An 18,025-nucleotide genomic window follows, 5' to 3' on the forward strand; every position below is an offset into this window, starting at 1 on the left:
GCAGCCTCACAAACAAACTCTCAAACGAAAAGCAGATGCTGGAAATTCCCAAAACAGATAAATTAATGTATGCTGCAGCTTGATGCCTCTCGCTTAAGTCTTGTTTTCAGCTTTTTAAGTTCAGTATTTTTATCAATTTTAAGACCATAGTCTGTGATTTTCCAGGCCTCTTCATAATGCTGCATTTCAAAATTATATTGTGCAATCTTATGAAATGTTTTGGTTAAAATTTCACTGCCAGGGCCATTCATGATGCTGCACAATGCTATAGATTCGTCTAACTGCAGCGCCTCAATATACTGCTGAACTGCTGCTTCCTCCTCAGACACTGACAGTAGCAGGTGTCCTTTTGAGCAATGGTCCTCAACGCGTGTTTTAAGACTGTTACAGCCATGCTTCTGGATCACTTTCTCCATATCTTCTAAAGCTTTGTCATATTTTTTCAGGTGTGTAAGGCAAGTGGCTCTCTGTCGGAGATACCTTGGATTATCTTTGCTTGTCAAGATAGCCAGGGTGTAATAACCAAGAGCCTTCTCATAGTGATGTTCTTTAACCAACACATTTCCTTCTTGGGCTGCTACCTGTGAAGAGAAAGTTACTTTAATATTAGTTATTGAAAGTGAAAAGACAAGAGTAAAATATCTAGTCTGGACTGACCACAGGTAGACAGAGACACTAAGAAATTTTGGATACTTTTTCAAATGTTGAAATTGCATCTAGTTGGAGAACATATAATTGGCATATTTTTTTGCATGCAGATACAAAAATCTCAGATCAATGGGCACTTGCTGTTCTCTCCAGAGTTTCTGAACCACTCTTCTTTGTTTCTGCATGTTTTGCTAAAACTTTCTCAGAACATTTCTTCTGAAGTTGTTTACGTTCCTTAGGAATGATACATGAACTGAAAACTGAATAGACCAAACTCTAGAAGTAGACAGTGTTCTCTTCATGAAACCAAATTTCTGCCATGGTCTGCTCTAACAGGTGACTATATGGAAATTGCACCTTCTGGTCAATAGATAATTAGCCCCATGTACTGCCCCACAAATATTTGCATGTGCTAATAATGAAGGCTGGTCTCCACTGAATTTTACCCAAGCTATAGGAAAAAAATGTCCAACTGATGGCTTTGCTAATCATTAATCTCCAGCGCAAGTGAACTATCTGCTCTTATCTGAAGGGAAAAACAACAACAAGAAAACAGAGAAGGCAGAAAGAGCCGCATAATTTTTAGGTTCATAAAGGTCAATAAAGAAAACGCCATTAGAACTATTTGCCTCAAATGGATTTTTCATTATTTCCCTTTATTGGTAATAAACAAAGCTTTTAACATGCTGCAGCAGAGTGAATATTTAAGTTATAAACAAGACTGCCACCAGCAGCTTAGGTCTTACAGAAGGCTGAGCCAAACAAGCTGAGACTTCAAGCACAGGTTAAATGTTTTCATCAATCTCATTCCATGCGATATCACACGTTGCCTTTGGATGCTTGTGGCTCCCCAAAATTCAGTTAGCCCAGCCACTGTCTCAGGAGCCACACTTGACAGGTCAGGTCTTTCAGTCTCTTTGCTTTGTCTTTTTATTTTGGTTGACTTGGATTAGAACTGATTGCTGTTTAACAGAACTAAGGAAAACAGGTTCTGGATGAAATGGATCAATATTGCAGGTCAAGTCTGAGCACCTCATCTGAGACCAGTCACGTGAAATAATTTAGCCATTCCTAACAGTTTATGAAGAATTCTACCCCGGTTATTTTGCTATAAAGGAATGTAAAATCCTTTTATGTAGTCATATTTATTAGAGAGTCTCTCAGTTTCCACACATAGAAATAGAGACAGGACCTCTCCTCAAATAGTGTCAATCACTGGCTTTAATAGTTCTGGCCATAAATTGTAAGGCAGCCTGTCCAAAAACATCTCGGATGTCTGTCTGTGTATACATTTAAAGAGCAGCAAATCTAGTTTGTCCTTTCAAGTGTTTTTAAGGCAACCAGTCAATGCAAGCATTTTCTCAGTGGCAGGGTTTTAACAAGGGATCAAGGTGGAATTGCACCTGCACGTGAGGAGCATCCTGACAAGAGATTTTTTTTTTCCTAGAAATTCTAAAGTTCTAGATCATATTGTTTTAAAGAGCACAGTGTGGTTCCTCAAAATACCTTGCATTCATATAGTTAAAGTGTAATTTTCAGCCTTTAAAAGTGCATTTGTTGTTTCAATGGCAGAAGAAAAAAGTAATTTTTGTTGTTCTCCTGAATGACTAATCTAATGCTGAACCTGCTAGGGTGCTAACCAGGATCATTTTGGTTTACTGCACCACATACGATGCTGCCACTTATTAACTGAGCCACTGCTTTGACTTCTTCACATTTCACTGATGGTCCCCAAAGTAAGCAAGCCACAAGATTCTGGATTTCCTGCTGTACTTGGAGGAAAAAGGAGAATCTGAGAATAAATAATTCTCTCTCATCTTCACTGATGGAGTAAACATGGGTATTAGGCAGCTGGATTCTCTTTTGGCTCTGCCTGACTTAAAGGAACTGAGCTGGGACTCATTTTTGGTGTATAACACAGCTGGATTAATTAGCAGCTTACTTGCACATCATCTTCTGAACAAAGGTAAATATGAAAAGACAACTTATGGAAAGAAGATATAGGAAGCGCGTAGAAAGCCAGATGGATACGCCATGTGGCTTTTAAGAAGTACTTTTTCGCCATGAGCCTTGCTGCAGGTAACTTTGGAAGGCCAAGAGCAGGCTATGTAGTCCATTCACAGATGAACTGTAGTCCATCTTCAGACTTGTCACTAAAGATTTGATTATGGCTTCCAGACTGAAATGATTCTGGTGCCATCTGGAAAGGGCTTGGCAGGCCATAAGCGACTGGTGATTGGGCTGTGTCCTGGATTACGGCTCTGTGTCCCTTTCTACCATCTAGTTACCTCACTGTGCAATGAAGGACTGAAAATACACCTATTTTTGTTGCATTTTTGGTTCCAGTCCCTAGTGACTAATCTCATCTTGAAATTGACCAAGGTTCAATTCCTTAGAAAGCAACTAAGTGAGGAGGTTAACGGACAGGGAATTGTGGCTGAGGGTTAGTCTCTGAGCAGTAAATACCAAAAGATGGATTGATAAGCATTGAGCTTTGGAAGAGGGTTGGATGTTTTCAGAACAGTTTGGAAGAAGTCTGTCTGTCTTTACCTGCAGACCCTATTTGGGGTCTACAGGCCACGAAGGCATGTGGAATGGCAACTTTACCTTGGGCTGAGGGCCTAATTCTGACAGAGACCATATAGCTTTTGAGACCATTTCTGTAGGAGTCGGCTCTGGATATCCTATGGCATGTCAACAGCCAACAGAAAGTGCAGCTCTGAGGATCTGGGCAAGGAGCTAGCAATCAGTCATGCATTTAACCTCTGACATAGGAAACTGAAGGGTTGAAGCTGCTCTAGCGGCAAGCAAACTCCCTTCCTCTGACCTTTTGCAGTTTAATAAATCTTTCAGATTCCTATTCCCATGTGGCTCTCCCCGTTGTTTACAAATTTCTTAGCATGGGACCCCTTAGACTATAAATAATGGAAGAATTTTATTGCTTTGTTTTTCATGAAAAAAAAATCAGTACATCAAGGAGCTCTCCTTCCTCCACCCTTTCCTATTCAGCTTATGTAGAATTATTTTTAGCTTTTCAGATCAGACTCCAGGATAATGATGACACATTTCTATAATGCCTGTAATCTCCAAACAGTCTAAAACAATGTGGCAGTAATACTTTTGTGCCTGGAGTGCTGAGACTGAGGGCTGAGCATAAACCACTAAAGTCTTCTTTGCTTCAGTCTCCTTACTTATGAAATGGAGGTAACAGAAAGAACACGCTCCCCTGGAGTGTCGTTACATGGCAAAGGCAGGCCATCATTGGGTTTTGGGCACTAATTTTGTCTGTAAGCTTTTTTGCTTTTACCGAGATCTTCCTTTCACACACAAACTGCAGTAACCTTGCAGGCAAAAGGAAGTGCTACTGGAAAATCCTTTGAGACACCGGGCAGGTGAATTAACCGATTCCTTCCCCACTCCAGCAAAGTACACGCTTATCCCCTTGTCACAAAATACATATTAAAAAAACCTTTGTGATTCTGGGCTAATCAGTAATAAAAGTAATCACACTCAGTAAATCTTTGAAGATTAGAGAATATGGAAAGACTCCCAGGTGCTGGAGTCCATATGTTTTCTCAGTTGAACAAAAGCACAAGATTAAAGATAAAAAAACCAAAACCCAAACCTCTATTTTACTTCCAACACTGGTATTGAGTTCCAGTCTTGAAATCAGTCCAGCCACCCCTATTCTCTCAAGTGGCAGAGAAATCTTTCATGATAAATAAGCTACCAGTACAGGGTTTTATTCCAGACCCTGTTGACAGCTGCCAAAAAAAGACAGAAATAAAGTGCCTCTCCCATTTTAAAGGTTTCACTAATCTGTGGCACCAGTGAGTTCCTAATACATCAGTGCAGTTTAAGCTGTACCAAAATTAGTTTGGTTTTTTTTTCTTCTCTTTTTTTTTTCTTATTGACAGCATAAGAAAATCGCTCCTGTGTTTTCTCGGAAAGCAGCACGGATGGACTTAGCTGGGAGGCTTCCATACAGAACGAGTGACGTGGCAGCTGTAAAATATATCTTCATTTATAGACACCTCCTTAGGGCCTCCATAGACACATTCCTGATTGTGTCTTTATCAACTTTATATAGTGAAAGATTGAAAATTGGCTCTAAAATCTTCAAACTCTTCCCCATAAGACTGAACTTTTTAGATTATTCAGAAGAGAGGGGCTCTTTTCCCTGTAATGGGGTATATCTAGGGACCGGTAAATTAATACTTGTTTACTTATATCTTCCTGCTGTTTTGCTAAAATACATACAAAGTACTCCTCTCAAGATGCATTAAGTATATCAGCACGTTGTTTGTTTTATAACCTGGGAGAAAGTATAACAATATAGCTTCTCACCAGGGTGCACACAGTCTACAAATTGAATAAAAGGAAGCAAACTGATTCTCAGAACACAGAGCTTCTGGGTAATCAGAATTGCAGATGCTTGAGTGAATGTTAAAACTCCTCACCATCAATCTGACCTTGTCCTGTCTTATTATTGGAGATGCTTTCTCAGAGCTGGATGCACTTTGGGGGAGAAACTTGAAAAAAATACTGAAAAATACATACTTGGGTGGACTAGAGCAATGTGCCATTTTTGTGTTGAACAGTTTTATCTAAGAAAACCAATGCCAACCTCAAAGGCTAGTCATTTTATAAAAACGTGAATATATTTAAATTTCTAAACGTTACACAACAGGGGAAAAAAGGATTGAAGCATTTAATGTGACTGAATCAGAACCTTCAGTTTCATTTCATCAAGAAAATGAACAAAACATGAACGCCCCTTCCCCAGAAGGCAGCTACGAGCACCACGTAACTCATACAGAGTACAATACTAGCAATGATCTTGTTAAATCTGTGGCTGCTGCCCCTCACATCCCCTGCATTTCAGCATTGGGACTAAACAGGTCTCATGCAAGGGAGACCAACAAGAAATTCCCCCAAGTGGTAATAAGTGGTAATGATGAATTATTATAGACTGGAGCAAGGTCACTGCAACGAAAGAAGTTTGGATTCAACTCCCTATTCTGGCTGAAGTGAAGGCTGGAGGAACAAGCCAATTTGTTCCTCGTTCATCTGATAAATGGTCTTCCCACACACTTCTGTTAAAGACAAGGCAGGGAAAATCTCCGTGGCCTAATTTTGCTTCCTATTTCTTTCCCTACTGAATCCACAGATGTCACATCAAAAAAGGATTGTACCTGAGAGAGATGCTGCTGTTGCTTAGCGTCTACAAAGTTCAGGAGAAACCCCAATTCTCTTTCATCTTTCTTAGCTAGGATGCTGAATGAGTGAGCTGCCACTGGCACGTTCCTCCTCTTCAGCTGCAGCACAGCTAGTCTTGCACTAGCAAAATCATCAGCAAGAGAGTGGCCAAATGCGTCCTGAAGGTGATCAAGGGCCTCTTCATACCTTCCTGTTGGTTAACACCAGTACAAGCTATATAACCCATTCCATGTGGAGAAAGAAACATCCAGAAAACTTTCTAAAGCAGGATTTAGGTAGCCTGTCCACATCTAAGGGTATTACTTACTTCATACCCTTTCCCAAAATATTTGCAAACTTCTCTTGAAAAGTACTATACAACAATACACTTGCCATGTAATATTTACTTTCTTTTAATTTACTGCTCATTCACTTTGTCTGATCAGCTATGTAAAAGAATGGGAACTTACCATTTGCAATCAAAACATCTATGTAGAAGATGTGATATTGTGCATCCTTGCAAATTTTAATTAGTGCTTTTGCAATCATGAGAAGATCCCTGAGGGTTTCTTCTTTTGAAAGGTCTTTAGTAGCAACAAGCTCAGTTAACGCAGTCCTGCCATGCTGAAGAAGCCATTGAGTGATCAACCCTTGGGCTTCAGGCTTTAAAGACAGGATTGCTGGGATCACTGCTCCGGCCTCCACTTTCAGTGCCGAGATCAAATCTTGTACTGCCTCCTATGTAAAAACAAGACCAAAAAATGAAATGGTAGCAATAACAACGTACTGATAATTTGTTCTCTCAGGTGCTTTCAGTTCTCTGCTGTCCCATAGGTCAGCTGCACGCCTTTGGAAGCTCTTTGCTCTTTCCTGTCCTTGTGCTGCATCTTTTCCATTTGCAAAGCTGATATAAGAGCATAAAGATAGGCTTGAATGACTACTGGCAAAGTGTTTTAAACTCCTCAGATTATCACTGAAAAAATTCTTACAGCAACAAGAAAGAGATGCTGTGAATGAGTAAGTGCAAGCAGGATAAACCAGCATAAATCCACACGCTCAATTGGAGATGCACCGTGTCATTCACTGTAAGATTGGTGTGATATGCAGGTAAAGTCTATTGACGATATTACAAGAAAATAAACCATGCAAACATCTGACATGATTTCCAGGCAATGATATACTGCAGTCTCCAAAGTAACGCTAATTGCCCACATGAGCTTTTCACAGACGATGGAGAGGGACTCGCTAAACCTTGAAACTGTTCTTTCTTTTTCCTCTTGTCGCTACCTTTCATCTAGCACAACATCATGTCATAAAAATGTGAGACCAAATATAGGGGAGAGTTTGCAGCACTGCAAATCCATGCATAGTAGTGACAGTGAATACGATCTATGATTAAGGTTTAGTTTTCCTTTCTCTAGACTTAGGAAAGCAAATCAGTAATGTCAAGTGGACTACTTGCACATCCAGCCAAAACAAGAGCCTTCACTGACCAAATTCTGTGAGAAATTCTTGATTTCAGTGAGTCCATGACAAAGCCTGTGGTACCTTACACTAATATTGCTTAATACCATCAGAAAAATCACCAGCAAATCAATATAGTGATAATACCTTCTGCTGCTTCAGAGTAAGGTAAATGAATCCTCGTCCACTCAGAGCTTGCACGTTCTTAGGGTCCTCCTTTAGGATGGCATTATAATCAAAAATAGCAGTTTTCTTCTGACCAAGGCGCCCATAACATCGAGCCCTGATGAGAAGGCAATCTTCAGCATAACCACCTGGAGGAGAGAAATGCAGCCATGCTTACTTGAAAGGTCTCAAGTCTACTGCTCTAAATCAGGGTGCAGTAAATCCCAGTGTGTGCAGACCACTAAGCCCCACTGAAGGGCTTCAAAGCAGCTAAGTGAAAATGATGCAGTAGATCTACACGTAGTGTTATGGTGACTGCAGGAATGAAAAGTAAGGATCACTTTATTCAGAGCTGTGGCAAGGTTGGAATAAGAGGGGCGTGCTGGATGGAAGCAAATGTGCTATGGTAAGGAACTGCAGTCCACAGACGTGACTGGAAGAAGAATTAGGAGGGTGCTGGAGAGGATATCCAAGGATATCCATATGAAGCTATAGAAAAATTCCATTTTACCTGAGGATACCTGATTAAGTACTATGAGAGTACTTAAGTGGTAGTTTCCTTTATTTTTGTTGCCAGTGGAATTCCTGTTGCATACTATCAGTTCTGAGTTGAAAGGAAAAAAAAAAAAAATTGTGTCAGGTTGGTTTCCAAAACAGAGTAGTGGATCAGTTAAGTGTCCTGCTGAGAATTCTGTCAAAGAATGAATTTTCACTGGTGAAGTCTTGAAAGTGTTTCCTGGTGTGTATTACAAAGACAAGGCTACTCTGATGTTCTAGGTCTTGTGGTGTACACACCAATGTCATTCTGCAGGGAAATGGTGAGTTGTCATTCAGTGTTGCTGCTCAGGACTGGAGTTCAATGTTTAGCTTTGCTTCAAAATTCCTATCTAACCTCAGAAAAAGCACTCAGTTTCTTTGAATGTCATCATCTAACTCGGGAAACACATATTTCACGGCTGGCTGGGGTAATTTCAATGTGTTTGACACAAGCCATAGAAACATTAATGGGACATAGAGACAAGGCAGTTTGGGTGTTATGCTAACATAATACCAATGTCAGCCTAGAAGCTTTCCCACACAGCCAGCAGGCTCACCCACCAATGTGAATACAAACGTGAGCCTGGTCTTTCTCTCTGTGAGATAAAGCTAGCCACATTTCTCATTTATGGGTGGCTGACAGCAGAAACCAGTATATATATCTTCGTATTTTCTCTATAGGCCACCAAGAAACAGGCAAGCCTGAAGCAATAAAAAAGTCTGGGCTGCCGTATGCACAAAAAAACTTTTCAGGGAATATATTTTGCTACTAAGATGAATTTTTCACAAAAGAGAGATTCTGCATGTTATAAACAGAAGAACCAGTTCTGGAAATAGTACAGAGAGGAAAAAAAATAATTCTAACAGTGATTTACAGAAAGAAAGGGCACTTTGCTGAGAGTAGTTGCATGGCTGCAATTTGATTTATAACTGTAACTGTCATACTGTGACTCAACTCTAACTTTCCAGACGGGAACAGTAACCACGCTGTGCCAGGCACACCAAAAATAAAGGCCCCACTTCAAAGAGCCTTCAGTCTAGTTAAACATGCCAAAAGAACATTGTAATAAAAATTGAATGAGTAGAAGAGGTAACAGAATGAAAATCATAAAATCACATTGCTCAACTAGCTCAAAAGCTTCCTGGCTTCTAATAAAAACAAATACACATGTTGATCAACACTGTCTCTCCTCAAATATCCATGACTGCTTTTCTGATTGCCTCAAGGTCTCAGCAAGAGTGGGTCTCCTCAGGAACAGCCACAGGAAGCAAAAGGAGTGGCCTGCAATTATTAAGCACTCAACCTTCCCATGCAGGCAATTTTTTTTTCTACCTTCTCTGGGATACCTAGACTCAGCCAGCTGACAGTACAGAGAAATTCCATGTTTGCCAGTTGTAATGAAACTACTTCTATCAATTTTTGTGGAGGTCTGGAAAGCTTTAGCCTTTATTATTCTGCCCTATCACCTTCCGTGCATTTTCAAGGGGACTTCTAAAAGACAGCATTGTCATGCTGCTCTGGAAAGCAGCAAAGAAAGATGAGACTATTGTAAAAGGGAATGTCTTCATATCTCCACATCTATCCCTCCACCACACCTTTCTCCAAAGACATCATTAATGTGCAACAAATGGAGGCAACCTACCAATGACATGACCGTCATCTCAGGATCTGAGCTGGATTAGGATCCAATTCATTGGAAGGAATCCTTGGAGATTTTAGTATGATGGAATAGGAGCAGCACAAATGAGACAAGAAAGCACTAAAAGGAAGATATGTGAGGATGGAGGCATAAGGCCATTTGGCTGTTTTAATAAAGTGGAATCAGAAGGTACACGTTGTTTTGGATATAAACAACATCCAGTAATCCAGACAAGACTGACTAATTTACTGCCACACTTTATATGCACTGGGATTTGTGATACTAAGATTCTTTTTTCTCTACTTTCAAGTAAGTGCTGCCCAAATAAACACATATAGTTGACAATGAAAATCATGGTCCATTCATTCACTGGTTGCAGAGCATGTATCTTTCTGCCATCTACACGCTCCTTCCTTTCAAGGCAATTTCGATAAGGATCTTAATTTGCCTAGGGTTGCAATCACTAACTGTGGCATCCCGATACTGGATGATAAAACATTAGTGCCACTGTAAATATTTTTTCCTAGGGAGGTCAGCAAATGCAGCGTCTTGCACAGCTGCCTGCAGAGATGAGCCAGCAGACAGGCTCCTAGAAATTCTTTTACAGTAATGAGGCTTTTTCTCCTTCCTGATATGCTCTAAAACTTCTGTACCAAAGGTTATTATCGCTCTGGAGCTCTATCAATTGGCTCCCATAAAGACAATATCTATTTCTTAACAAGCATCTGTTCTAGCAGGTGGGGAGTTGATAAGCTGGAATGCATGGGCTGTGAAATGGAACCATCTCAAAGCAATTAACAGTTTTTTTTTTTTCATTTTCATAAGCCAATCTCTCTTCTTCTCAATGCTGCTGTCATAATATTTGCTCAGAGTCAAAGGCAGATTTCCATACAAACATGGCTTTACTTGGAACATGCCAGAAGCACTCCCATGTTAGCCTGATCTCTCTCCTTAGGAAAAGCTAGGATAATGATGCATGTAAGTGGGTGCATTCACTCTTTTGCACTGGAACTACACATTCATTGGTCTGTTGTAACAAGAAGGCAGGTTGTTTGCTGCAATGACTGTACTTACAGTGTGTTCATTCTAACGAAACAGGAGGTACCAAATAAATTTCATTGGCAGTAAGGTTTTCAGAGTACTAATTGATGTTACAAACTAAGGCTGAAACGGGGGAGCCTTCTACACTGCTCATCTAAAATGGGCTGAAGCTGGCTCTGTTTCAGTAACTTTTCCAAATTACTTACCAGGTAGCATCTCCTCTAAAAGTTACACAACAAATAGGTGAAGGCTTCTTCTTTCTTCTGAAAGGGGGATTTTTTGTGAAGTGTCCCTTCCTTCACACTCTTTCAAGGACTAACTGCTCACAGGAACCAAATTCCCCTCTCATTTATCACAAGTTTGGCTTTGATCTCTTTAAGAAACAATTATGTTGTATTTTCAAAGAAGCTCTCATCTCTTTCTAGATCAAGTTTAATTTTCTAGGGAAACATTTCCAAAAATATGGTCATCCAACCTAGCAGTTGGACAACAGGATCAAAAATCCCTGGCTTCTCTTGACATTGCAAGGCTTCAGGCTTACCTCAGTCAACTGTGTGCAGAGTTACTTACTGAAAAATCAAGTTTTATGGAAGGAAAAGTAATTCTGTAGGATTTCCTTGAGACTTTTACCTGTATTTTGTGCATGTATCTGTGGCTGTAAAACAGCCTCCCTACATTAAATACAGAAGAATCCCCCTGTCATTCTGGTTTTCCTTTACCAATGGAAGAACAGCATTGCACTGCTTATCCTAAAAAGGTCTTTTTTTAAACCACAGTAAAGAAGGAAAGCATGGCACATAAAAAGCAAAATAACCTAATGGCTCTGAGAAGATAGCACTGCTAACATTAAAACATGTAGTTTGTTCAACAGCACAGCTGTACTTGTGAGAAAATCTGTGACCCTATGTATGAAAAAAATTATGGTAACAGATCAATTTGTCCATACTCTGAAGCAACCTACAGCAACTGAACAGTAATTGCAGTCCGCTGTTTGGTAGCAGGTCTACAATAACAAAAGATTGTAAAGTGTAAAGAAGACATACATTGTGTTTTCTGTACACTCTGCACATTACTTTTCTGGAGCAGGAAAAACAGGGAAATGATTAGATTGGAAATCTCAAACTACCAGCTGGAAATAGATGGGTTCAGGATGTTAAAGATCTTTTCCAAGTTATGAAGGAATTGTAGGTTCTTTGTGTTGATATGACCCAGTAAGGGTGGTTTATGCCTGAACTTAACTTTTAGCATGTGAACAATGCAATTTAAAATAATCCTTAGCTGTGCTCCAGGAGGATTTCATGTGCTAAACAACAGAACAAAATCACATGCTGGGCTTTCTGGACAGGTGAAGAAAAGGGGCTGATGTCCCTGTAGAACTGAACTGGACCCTTGCAACCCATTTCAAGGAGTTCACAAGCTACTTACGGGACTGTAAGAACTGCAGTCACTGTTTAATTGCACTATTACATGGTCCAGATGAGTTGCTACTTTAAACAAATTTTATCCTGCTCCTCACCTGCCTTTGTAAGTCTACTGTTTCAATCTTCTCATTGGGGAAATGACAGATGAGAATTGGCTGGACATGCTTGCCTACCCACTGATCTGATTTCCCATAGAAGTAAATCTCCTATCAGTATCTTGACAACCCTACCTGAAGCAATGATGGCAAAGGAAAGGTAAGCAATGGCCTCTTTGATGTCAGCATCCTCCTGTTTGTCCTTCAAGATGGTCAGTGCTCTGAAATGGCAGTGAGTTTGCATCAACTTCCGGTCTTCATCTTTGAAAACGTCCATGATTGTCAGGAGGCAGGAGGTATCTCCAATTCTGATCACTTTCTTTAGCAGCTTAACGATGTGAGAGGAAAAGGTAGAAGAGAAAGGTTAGCAAGAAAAGATAAATTAAATCATGTTAAAGCTGGAAATATTACTGTCTGGTGAGACACGTATGTTCTTACCCAGTGCTTCCCCACATTTCACTGGGGCTTCAGCCAGCCACAGTCCAGCTAAGGACCATGGATCTCTTTTACTTAACTCATCAGCTGGCCCTAGTGCAAATGCACATTGGAGAAAACATTGCTGCTTATCTTTTGTCACCACCACTGCAGCTGTGTAAATCATTCTGGGGAAATACTAATGCTGCTTTGCTTACTTTGGGCAGCATCTGTTCCAGACTGGCAGTTAACTGTTTTTATAAATACAGCTGAACCACAGGATGATTGCCCCAAAGAGAGAAAGTTTCTGTGGAACAGAAGGATTCCAGTGACCCCTTTTGACTGTAAAATGGAAATCAGTGAATTAATGAAAAATCAGTTCAGTGCTGTGTCTTTCTTTTAGTATTGCTATTGGGAATCTGGGAAAAGTACGGATTCAAATCCACAAGCTACTGTCCTCCTGGAAAAGAATCTTGCCTGACATATGGTATCTTTGCCTCCATTCACTAAAGTGAAAATTGCCAAGCACTTTTTTACTACATTTCCTAAGGAAAAGAATCAAAAGGTGTTTCCTCTGGTAAAGCAAATGTGCTTAGCAGGTACTCAACATTCAAATCTGAGCCAGAGAAGCAAGGACAAGAACAAAGTTATCGTGATGCACCAGACACATCCATGGAACTTATTACTGTCTGTATTTTTATTAACAGATACAAGTGTCTGGGTGCTGACAGGCAGGTGGGACAAAAACATTTTGAAGACAGGTTTTCGATGACACATATGTTCCATCTAGAACTTGTAGCAGAAGCTGCAGACAGGAATCCAACCTCCAAGGGCAACATATGAACTCTATAAAGTCATGTCATTCATTAATAGCCTTCCCAAAGGCAGCAAATTATACAAAACTTTTATTTTTCATGGGGAGTAGTGCAGTAGTGACAACAAAACCTTCCTCTTTATTGCTAGTAGAATTTATATGGGATTTTAAAAAATGCAATAGTTCCCTCTGATGGCAGAACCTGGTAATTCAGCTACCTAATCCTTGGTAGGAGAACTAACATGTTGGAATCTCTTTCATGGTTTCAAGCACAAGTCATTAGCCACTAAAAACAGAAAACTGCAGACTGATATTTGAGCTTCCGGTTTTGTTTCTTGCCCCCCACCCCAATGCTTCATTAGGATAATCAGATAGGTAGAAGTTCTGCCTTCTTTTCCCTAGGGGAAAATTACCAATCCCATCAATACTGTCAGAAGGGGCAGGATGCTCAGTCATGCTCTGCGTAGTTAAATCTCTGATGAAAAGTGCCATTAAATAGCATGTGATGAATGGGCTGTATTTAGCTAGGAGTCCTTGTGTGGCCTGTGCTACAGACAGAAAGTCCTACTTGTGAGGCCTGCATTTACCAGTTTACAACCATTTCCTGAGAAATGTCTTGACGCACAGGTTGGTGTAGGTGCAGCCCCACTGGAAAACCCATCACAGGTTGTGTGATGGGGTGGCTTCCGACTTTGCACCACGTGGTGAGGTGGCCAGAGCCTTACAGTTGTCATATAACACTGAGGAGCAGGAGACAAGCAGAGCACTGTGCTGGGAAACTGAAAGCCCTTGGAACACCCTCTGACAAGTCTATGTCTCTAAGGTGGTCCCTCTTAAGTTCTACCATGCGTCTTCTGTATCAGCCAAAAGGGTTGTTACCCCTCTTCACCATACCATCACTGATGACTCATTCTCTCGGCTAGCCAGGTGCTCCTTACCTGGTCGCCATCATACATGAAACCTTTCTTCAACTGCAGAAGCGCGAGTCTAGCCAGGATGGGAGAGCTTTGTCGATTTCCTGAGAGTGCGAGTAAGAGGAGCTTGTGAGCTTCTTCTACACAGCCCATCTGGTACAGGGCATCAGCACAAAGGATCCGTGATGCTTCATCAGAAGCGTCCAGCTCCACCAACAGGGAAGCCAGCTGGTAAACCCCAGGGGCATCTCTGGAGGAAAAAAAATTTTTTTAAGAAAAAGGGAAAGACCACCTTCAAGGAAAAAATGCTAATGAGAGTAACAAGGCCTCTTTGTCTCACCTGGAAGCTAAGAAGCAGGCTATCAGTCAGTATCAAAAGAGATGATACATTTTATCATATCCAGTACCACAGATATCTCTGCCACTTAATTCCGTAATCATAACCCCTCTTTATAAAAACATGTTCTTAAGCAGTTATGGCTCTAAAGAAAGGTTAACAAATAATGATTCATATCTGTGGTTGCAGCTGATACCACAATGGGAAAAGGAAAACGTAACGGGGCGGGGGGAGAAGGAGGGGAAATCACCATTTCTAATGAAGAGCTGTGTGTTAAAATTTGCATGGACTTAGAAAGAACTGTGTTAATAGGTAGCTTCTCGTTCCAGAAGCAGTGACGTGTGTCTAAGGGGGCTTGTGTTTGTGCACCGATCTGCCAGCGCAACAATGAATGAGTTAGCACGTTTTTCTGTCCTTCAGTTATACCACTGGAGTGCAGGCCCCAAGTACTGGGTATGAAATAGGCGTCATGCAACTGAAGAAAAAGCCCATAATAGCACTAAAATTATTAAGAGACTAAATAAATGTGGGTATCAGTTGTAAAGAGCAACCATCCGAGATGAACTTTCACACGCTATTTCCCAGTTCAAATTTTCAAGTTTTCCCCTGAAATACTAGTATTTCATGTGAGCAAAAACTGAGAAAGTAACATAAAAAGCCAGTTTTGGAGAAAATGGAAGACTTTGCCTGGGGTGGTATCAGACAAAACTTTGAAACACTGAAACTTTTAGATTTAAATAGCAGCTTGTTTTGTGTTGGAAAAAATAAAAAGCTAATAAAGATACTACTTTGATGAGCAATCTTCTGATCTTTAGAAAGACGATTTTAAGTATTAAAACCTCAGAGTCCCTCTGTTACACCTTGTTTTTACCTTCAAACTCAGGTTTTAATGGATTTTCTAATGGATTTAGCTGGAGTAGTTTGGTGTTCCTGTCTCAGATCTCCCAGCCTTAAATATAACATTAATACAGTTAACACTGAAAAAAGAATTTGGATTGCCAGCACCAAGTACGTGCATAGTAGCACCTCAGCTCTGTCTTGGAAGTACACTTTCTAGGGGCTGGGTACTTCATGGCCCCCCAAAGCCCTCAGTTCAGAGCTGAGAGTGAAAGGAGCCAGCTAGCACCAATGATTCTGTTTTATTATGTGTGTATCTACTCCTTTAGAGGAGAAATCTCTGTCATATTCCCTCTAGCATCTTGCTCACTCCTAGCTTAGGCCAACTGGTATATCATGGATTAACTTCCATAGAAAGATTGTGCTGATTTGGCTACATGGATCCTATCGCATTCTGACAAACCACCAAAACAATGTTTTGCTGGAATAACCACACCCCTGCAGTTTTATTTCAACCTGTTATGTTAACTATGAACTTTAAAAAGGTCTTTACCCTGTTCTCAGTTATCTGAAGCAAGTACCCTCTCTACAACTCAAGCCACTCTCTTTCTGTTAGAAAGCCCTGTTCTGCCCACAGGTGAACTGCCTCCTGGGTACCTCTGCTTCTGGAGCATCTTCTGTCCTTCTTCTTGAAGAACTTTTAGCAGCAGTCCTCTTTGGTTCCATGGCACATAGGACTTGATTGTGAAGGTGGTTTCTTCCAGCTTTAACTGGCAAGCTGTGATATAATCCAGGGCTGTCAAGTAATGGCTGCCACCAGAAATCCGGATAAGTCCCCGCCCACATAAGGCTTTAATACAGCTGTTAGGATGTGGGGAATCATGCTCAATGACCTTTTGAAAGTCCTGCAGAGCTTGCTGATGGTCATGAGTGTGGAGGGAGCAGAATCCTCGCAATGCTAAGAGAGTATTGCAGTAAGTTTTCTGCTCTGCTGCCAAGAGGTGGTCACAGATATCCAGGGCAGTTCTGATGTGTCCGTGCAGGAGATGGCAGTCTGCTAGCCGAACACTGAGCTCACGTTTGGACCCTGGGGAGATCTGAAGGAGGAACTGGACTGTCTGGATGACAGAAGGGAGCAGTTCAGTACCATGATTGCCTCTGAGTTCAGTCCGAGTACGCACAGCCTCCCTGTATGCTGCAAACTTCACCTCCAGGACAGTTCTAGCCTGTTCTTCTATCCTCTCAGTGTCACGTGGTGAGAAAAGCTCTTCAAAGTGTCTCATTGCCTGGGCAGGGGTTGCTGCAAAGGCTTCTGCTAAATCCTGCATCATTTCCTGCATCCGTCCACCCAAGAATATGCAGCAGCCCGTTCCAATAGCAGACCCAAAGGTTTTTCATCTCTGAGATTATTATCAGCTGAGAAGCCCTTGAGGGCCTTGCTACAAACTGCCACACACTCCTCAAATTTGCTTTTCTTAAAGAGGTAAGCTGCCTGCGCCCTGCAAACCCAGATATCATCCGGTGCCACTGCAGACAGGAAGTCATAGCAGTTGCCCAGCCACTGGTCCAAGGAACTGCAGTCTGGGCTTTCTTTCTGAAATGTTGCGAGACAATTAGAGAAGGCCTGGATGACCCGTGGCAGGTATTCCCTTTGCCTAGTACACACATAGGCCACTGCCTCAGCCCGATGCATCACAAAGGCTTGGATATAGTCTGCAACTCCCTTCCCTTGTGTCCCTGACAGCACGCATGCCAACGCCCTCAGCAGCAGCAGTTCCATTGAGTACTTTGGGTTAGCCTTGAGCAGGGTATTGCATTTACTCACCACCTCCTCTGAGCATCCTCGCCTGAGCAGGGTCTCCAGTTTATACACTGAGGATACCACATTGTTGGGACTTAAGGTGGAGAGAAAGATGGCAGCTATTCCCACACTGAGGGAGACAACAGCCAAGTTCTTGCTCTGGATCTTGGGAATCTGATTCTTGCCTTTGCACCACATCTCCAGAGTGGCTATCACTTTCTCCCAGAGCCCTTTGTCCAAGGAGTTCACTTTCTGTACTGCTGTGGAGGCACTGCAGCTGAAGGCAGCCACGTAGAAAGCAGTGGCTATTGGTAACTCCTGCTGGGCAAGATGGTGGTCCCCTTCTTTGCAGAGCAGTGCAGCAAGTTCCTGAGGTGACATTTTCAACACTTGTATCTTCACCAAGCAGCATCACAATGTGGCTAGTGCCTGTAAAACAGAAAATAAATAACATGAGGGGCTGTGGAGTACAGGTTTTTTTTTGTTTGGGGGGGCAGCTTTCCGACTGACAGACACAAGCAAGCCTAGGTCCTGTGAAAAGCCAGTGTTTTGTCACTGACAGGCTTCCTGGGGAGCAAAGCTATGAGAAGAAACACCACTGAGGTTCTTAGTCCACAGCCACATAACATTGGCCAGAAAGCAGCCACACAACCTTGTCAGTGTTCCCTTCCCATTGACTGTCCAGGCCATGGGGCTGG

General features: G+C 41.5%; 1 protein-coding gene across 1 annotated transcript; it reads right to left on the reverse strand.

The window, feature by feature from the left end:
* Window positions 1-62: 62 nt before the first annotated feature.
* TTC34 (tetratricopeptide repeat domain 34) lies at window positions 63-17,708 on the reverse strand. The gene is given in 8 exon segments (XM_009460997.2): window positions 63-581; window positions 5,844-6,054; window positions 6,314-6,585; window positions 7,459-7,625; window positions 12,346-12,538; window positions 14,377-14,602; window positions 16,184-16,880; window positions 16,883-17,708. Coding segments are annotated over 8 exon segments (3,111 nt in total).
* Window positions 17,709-18,025: the final 317 nt, after the last annotated feature.

The sequence above is a fragment of the Nipponia nippon genome, unplaced genomic scaffold, assembly GCF_047370975.1.
Source record: "Nipponia nippon isolate SJK-2023a ecotype South Korea unplaced genomic scaffold, ASM4737097v1 scaffold_19, whole genome shotgun sequence".
In the NCBI taxonomy this organism is placed as follows: Eukaryota; Metazoa; Chordata; class Aves; order Pelecaniformes; family Threskiornithidae; genus Nipponia; species Nipponia nippon.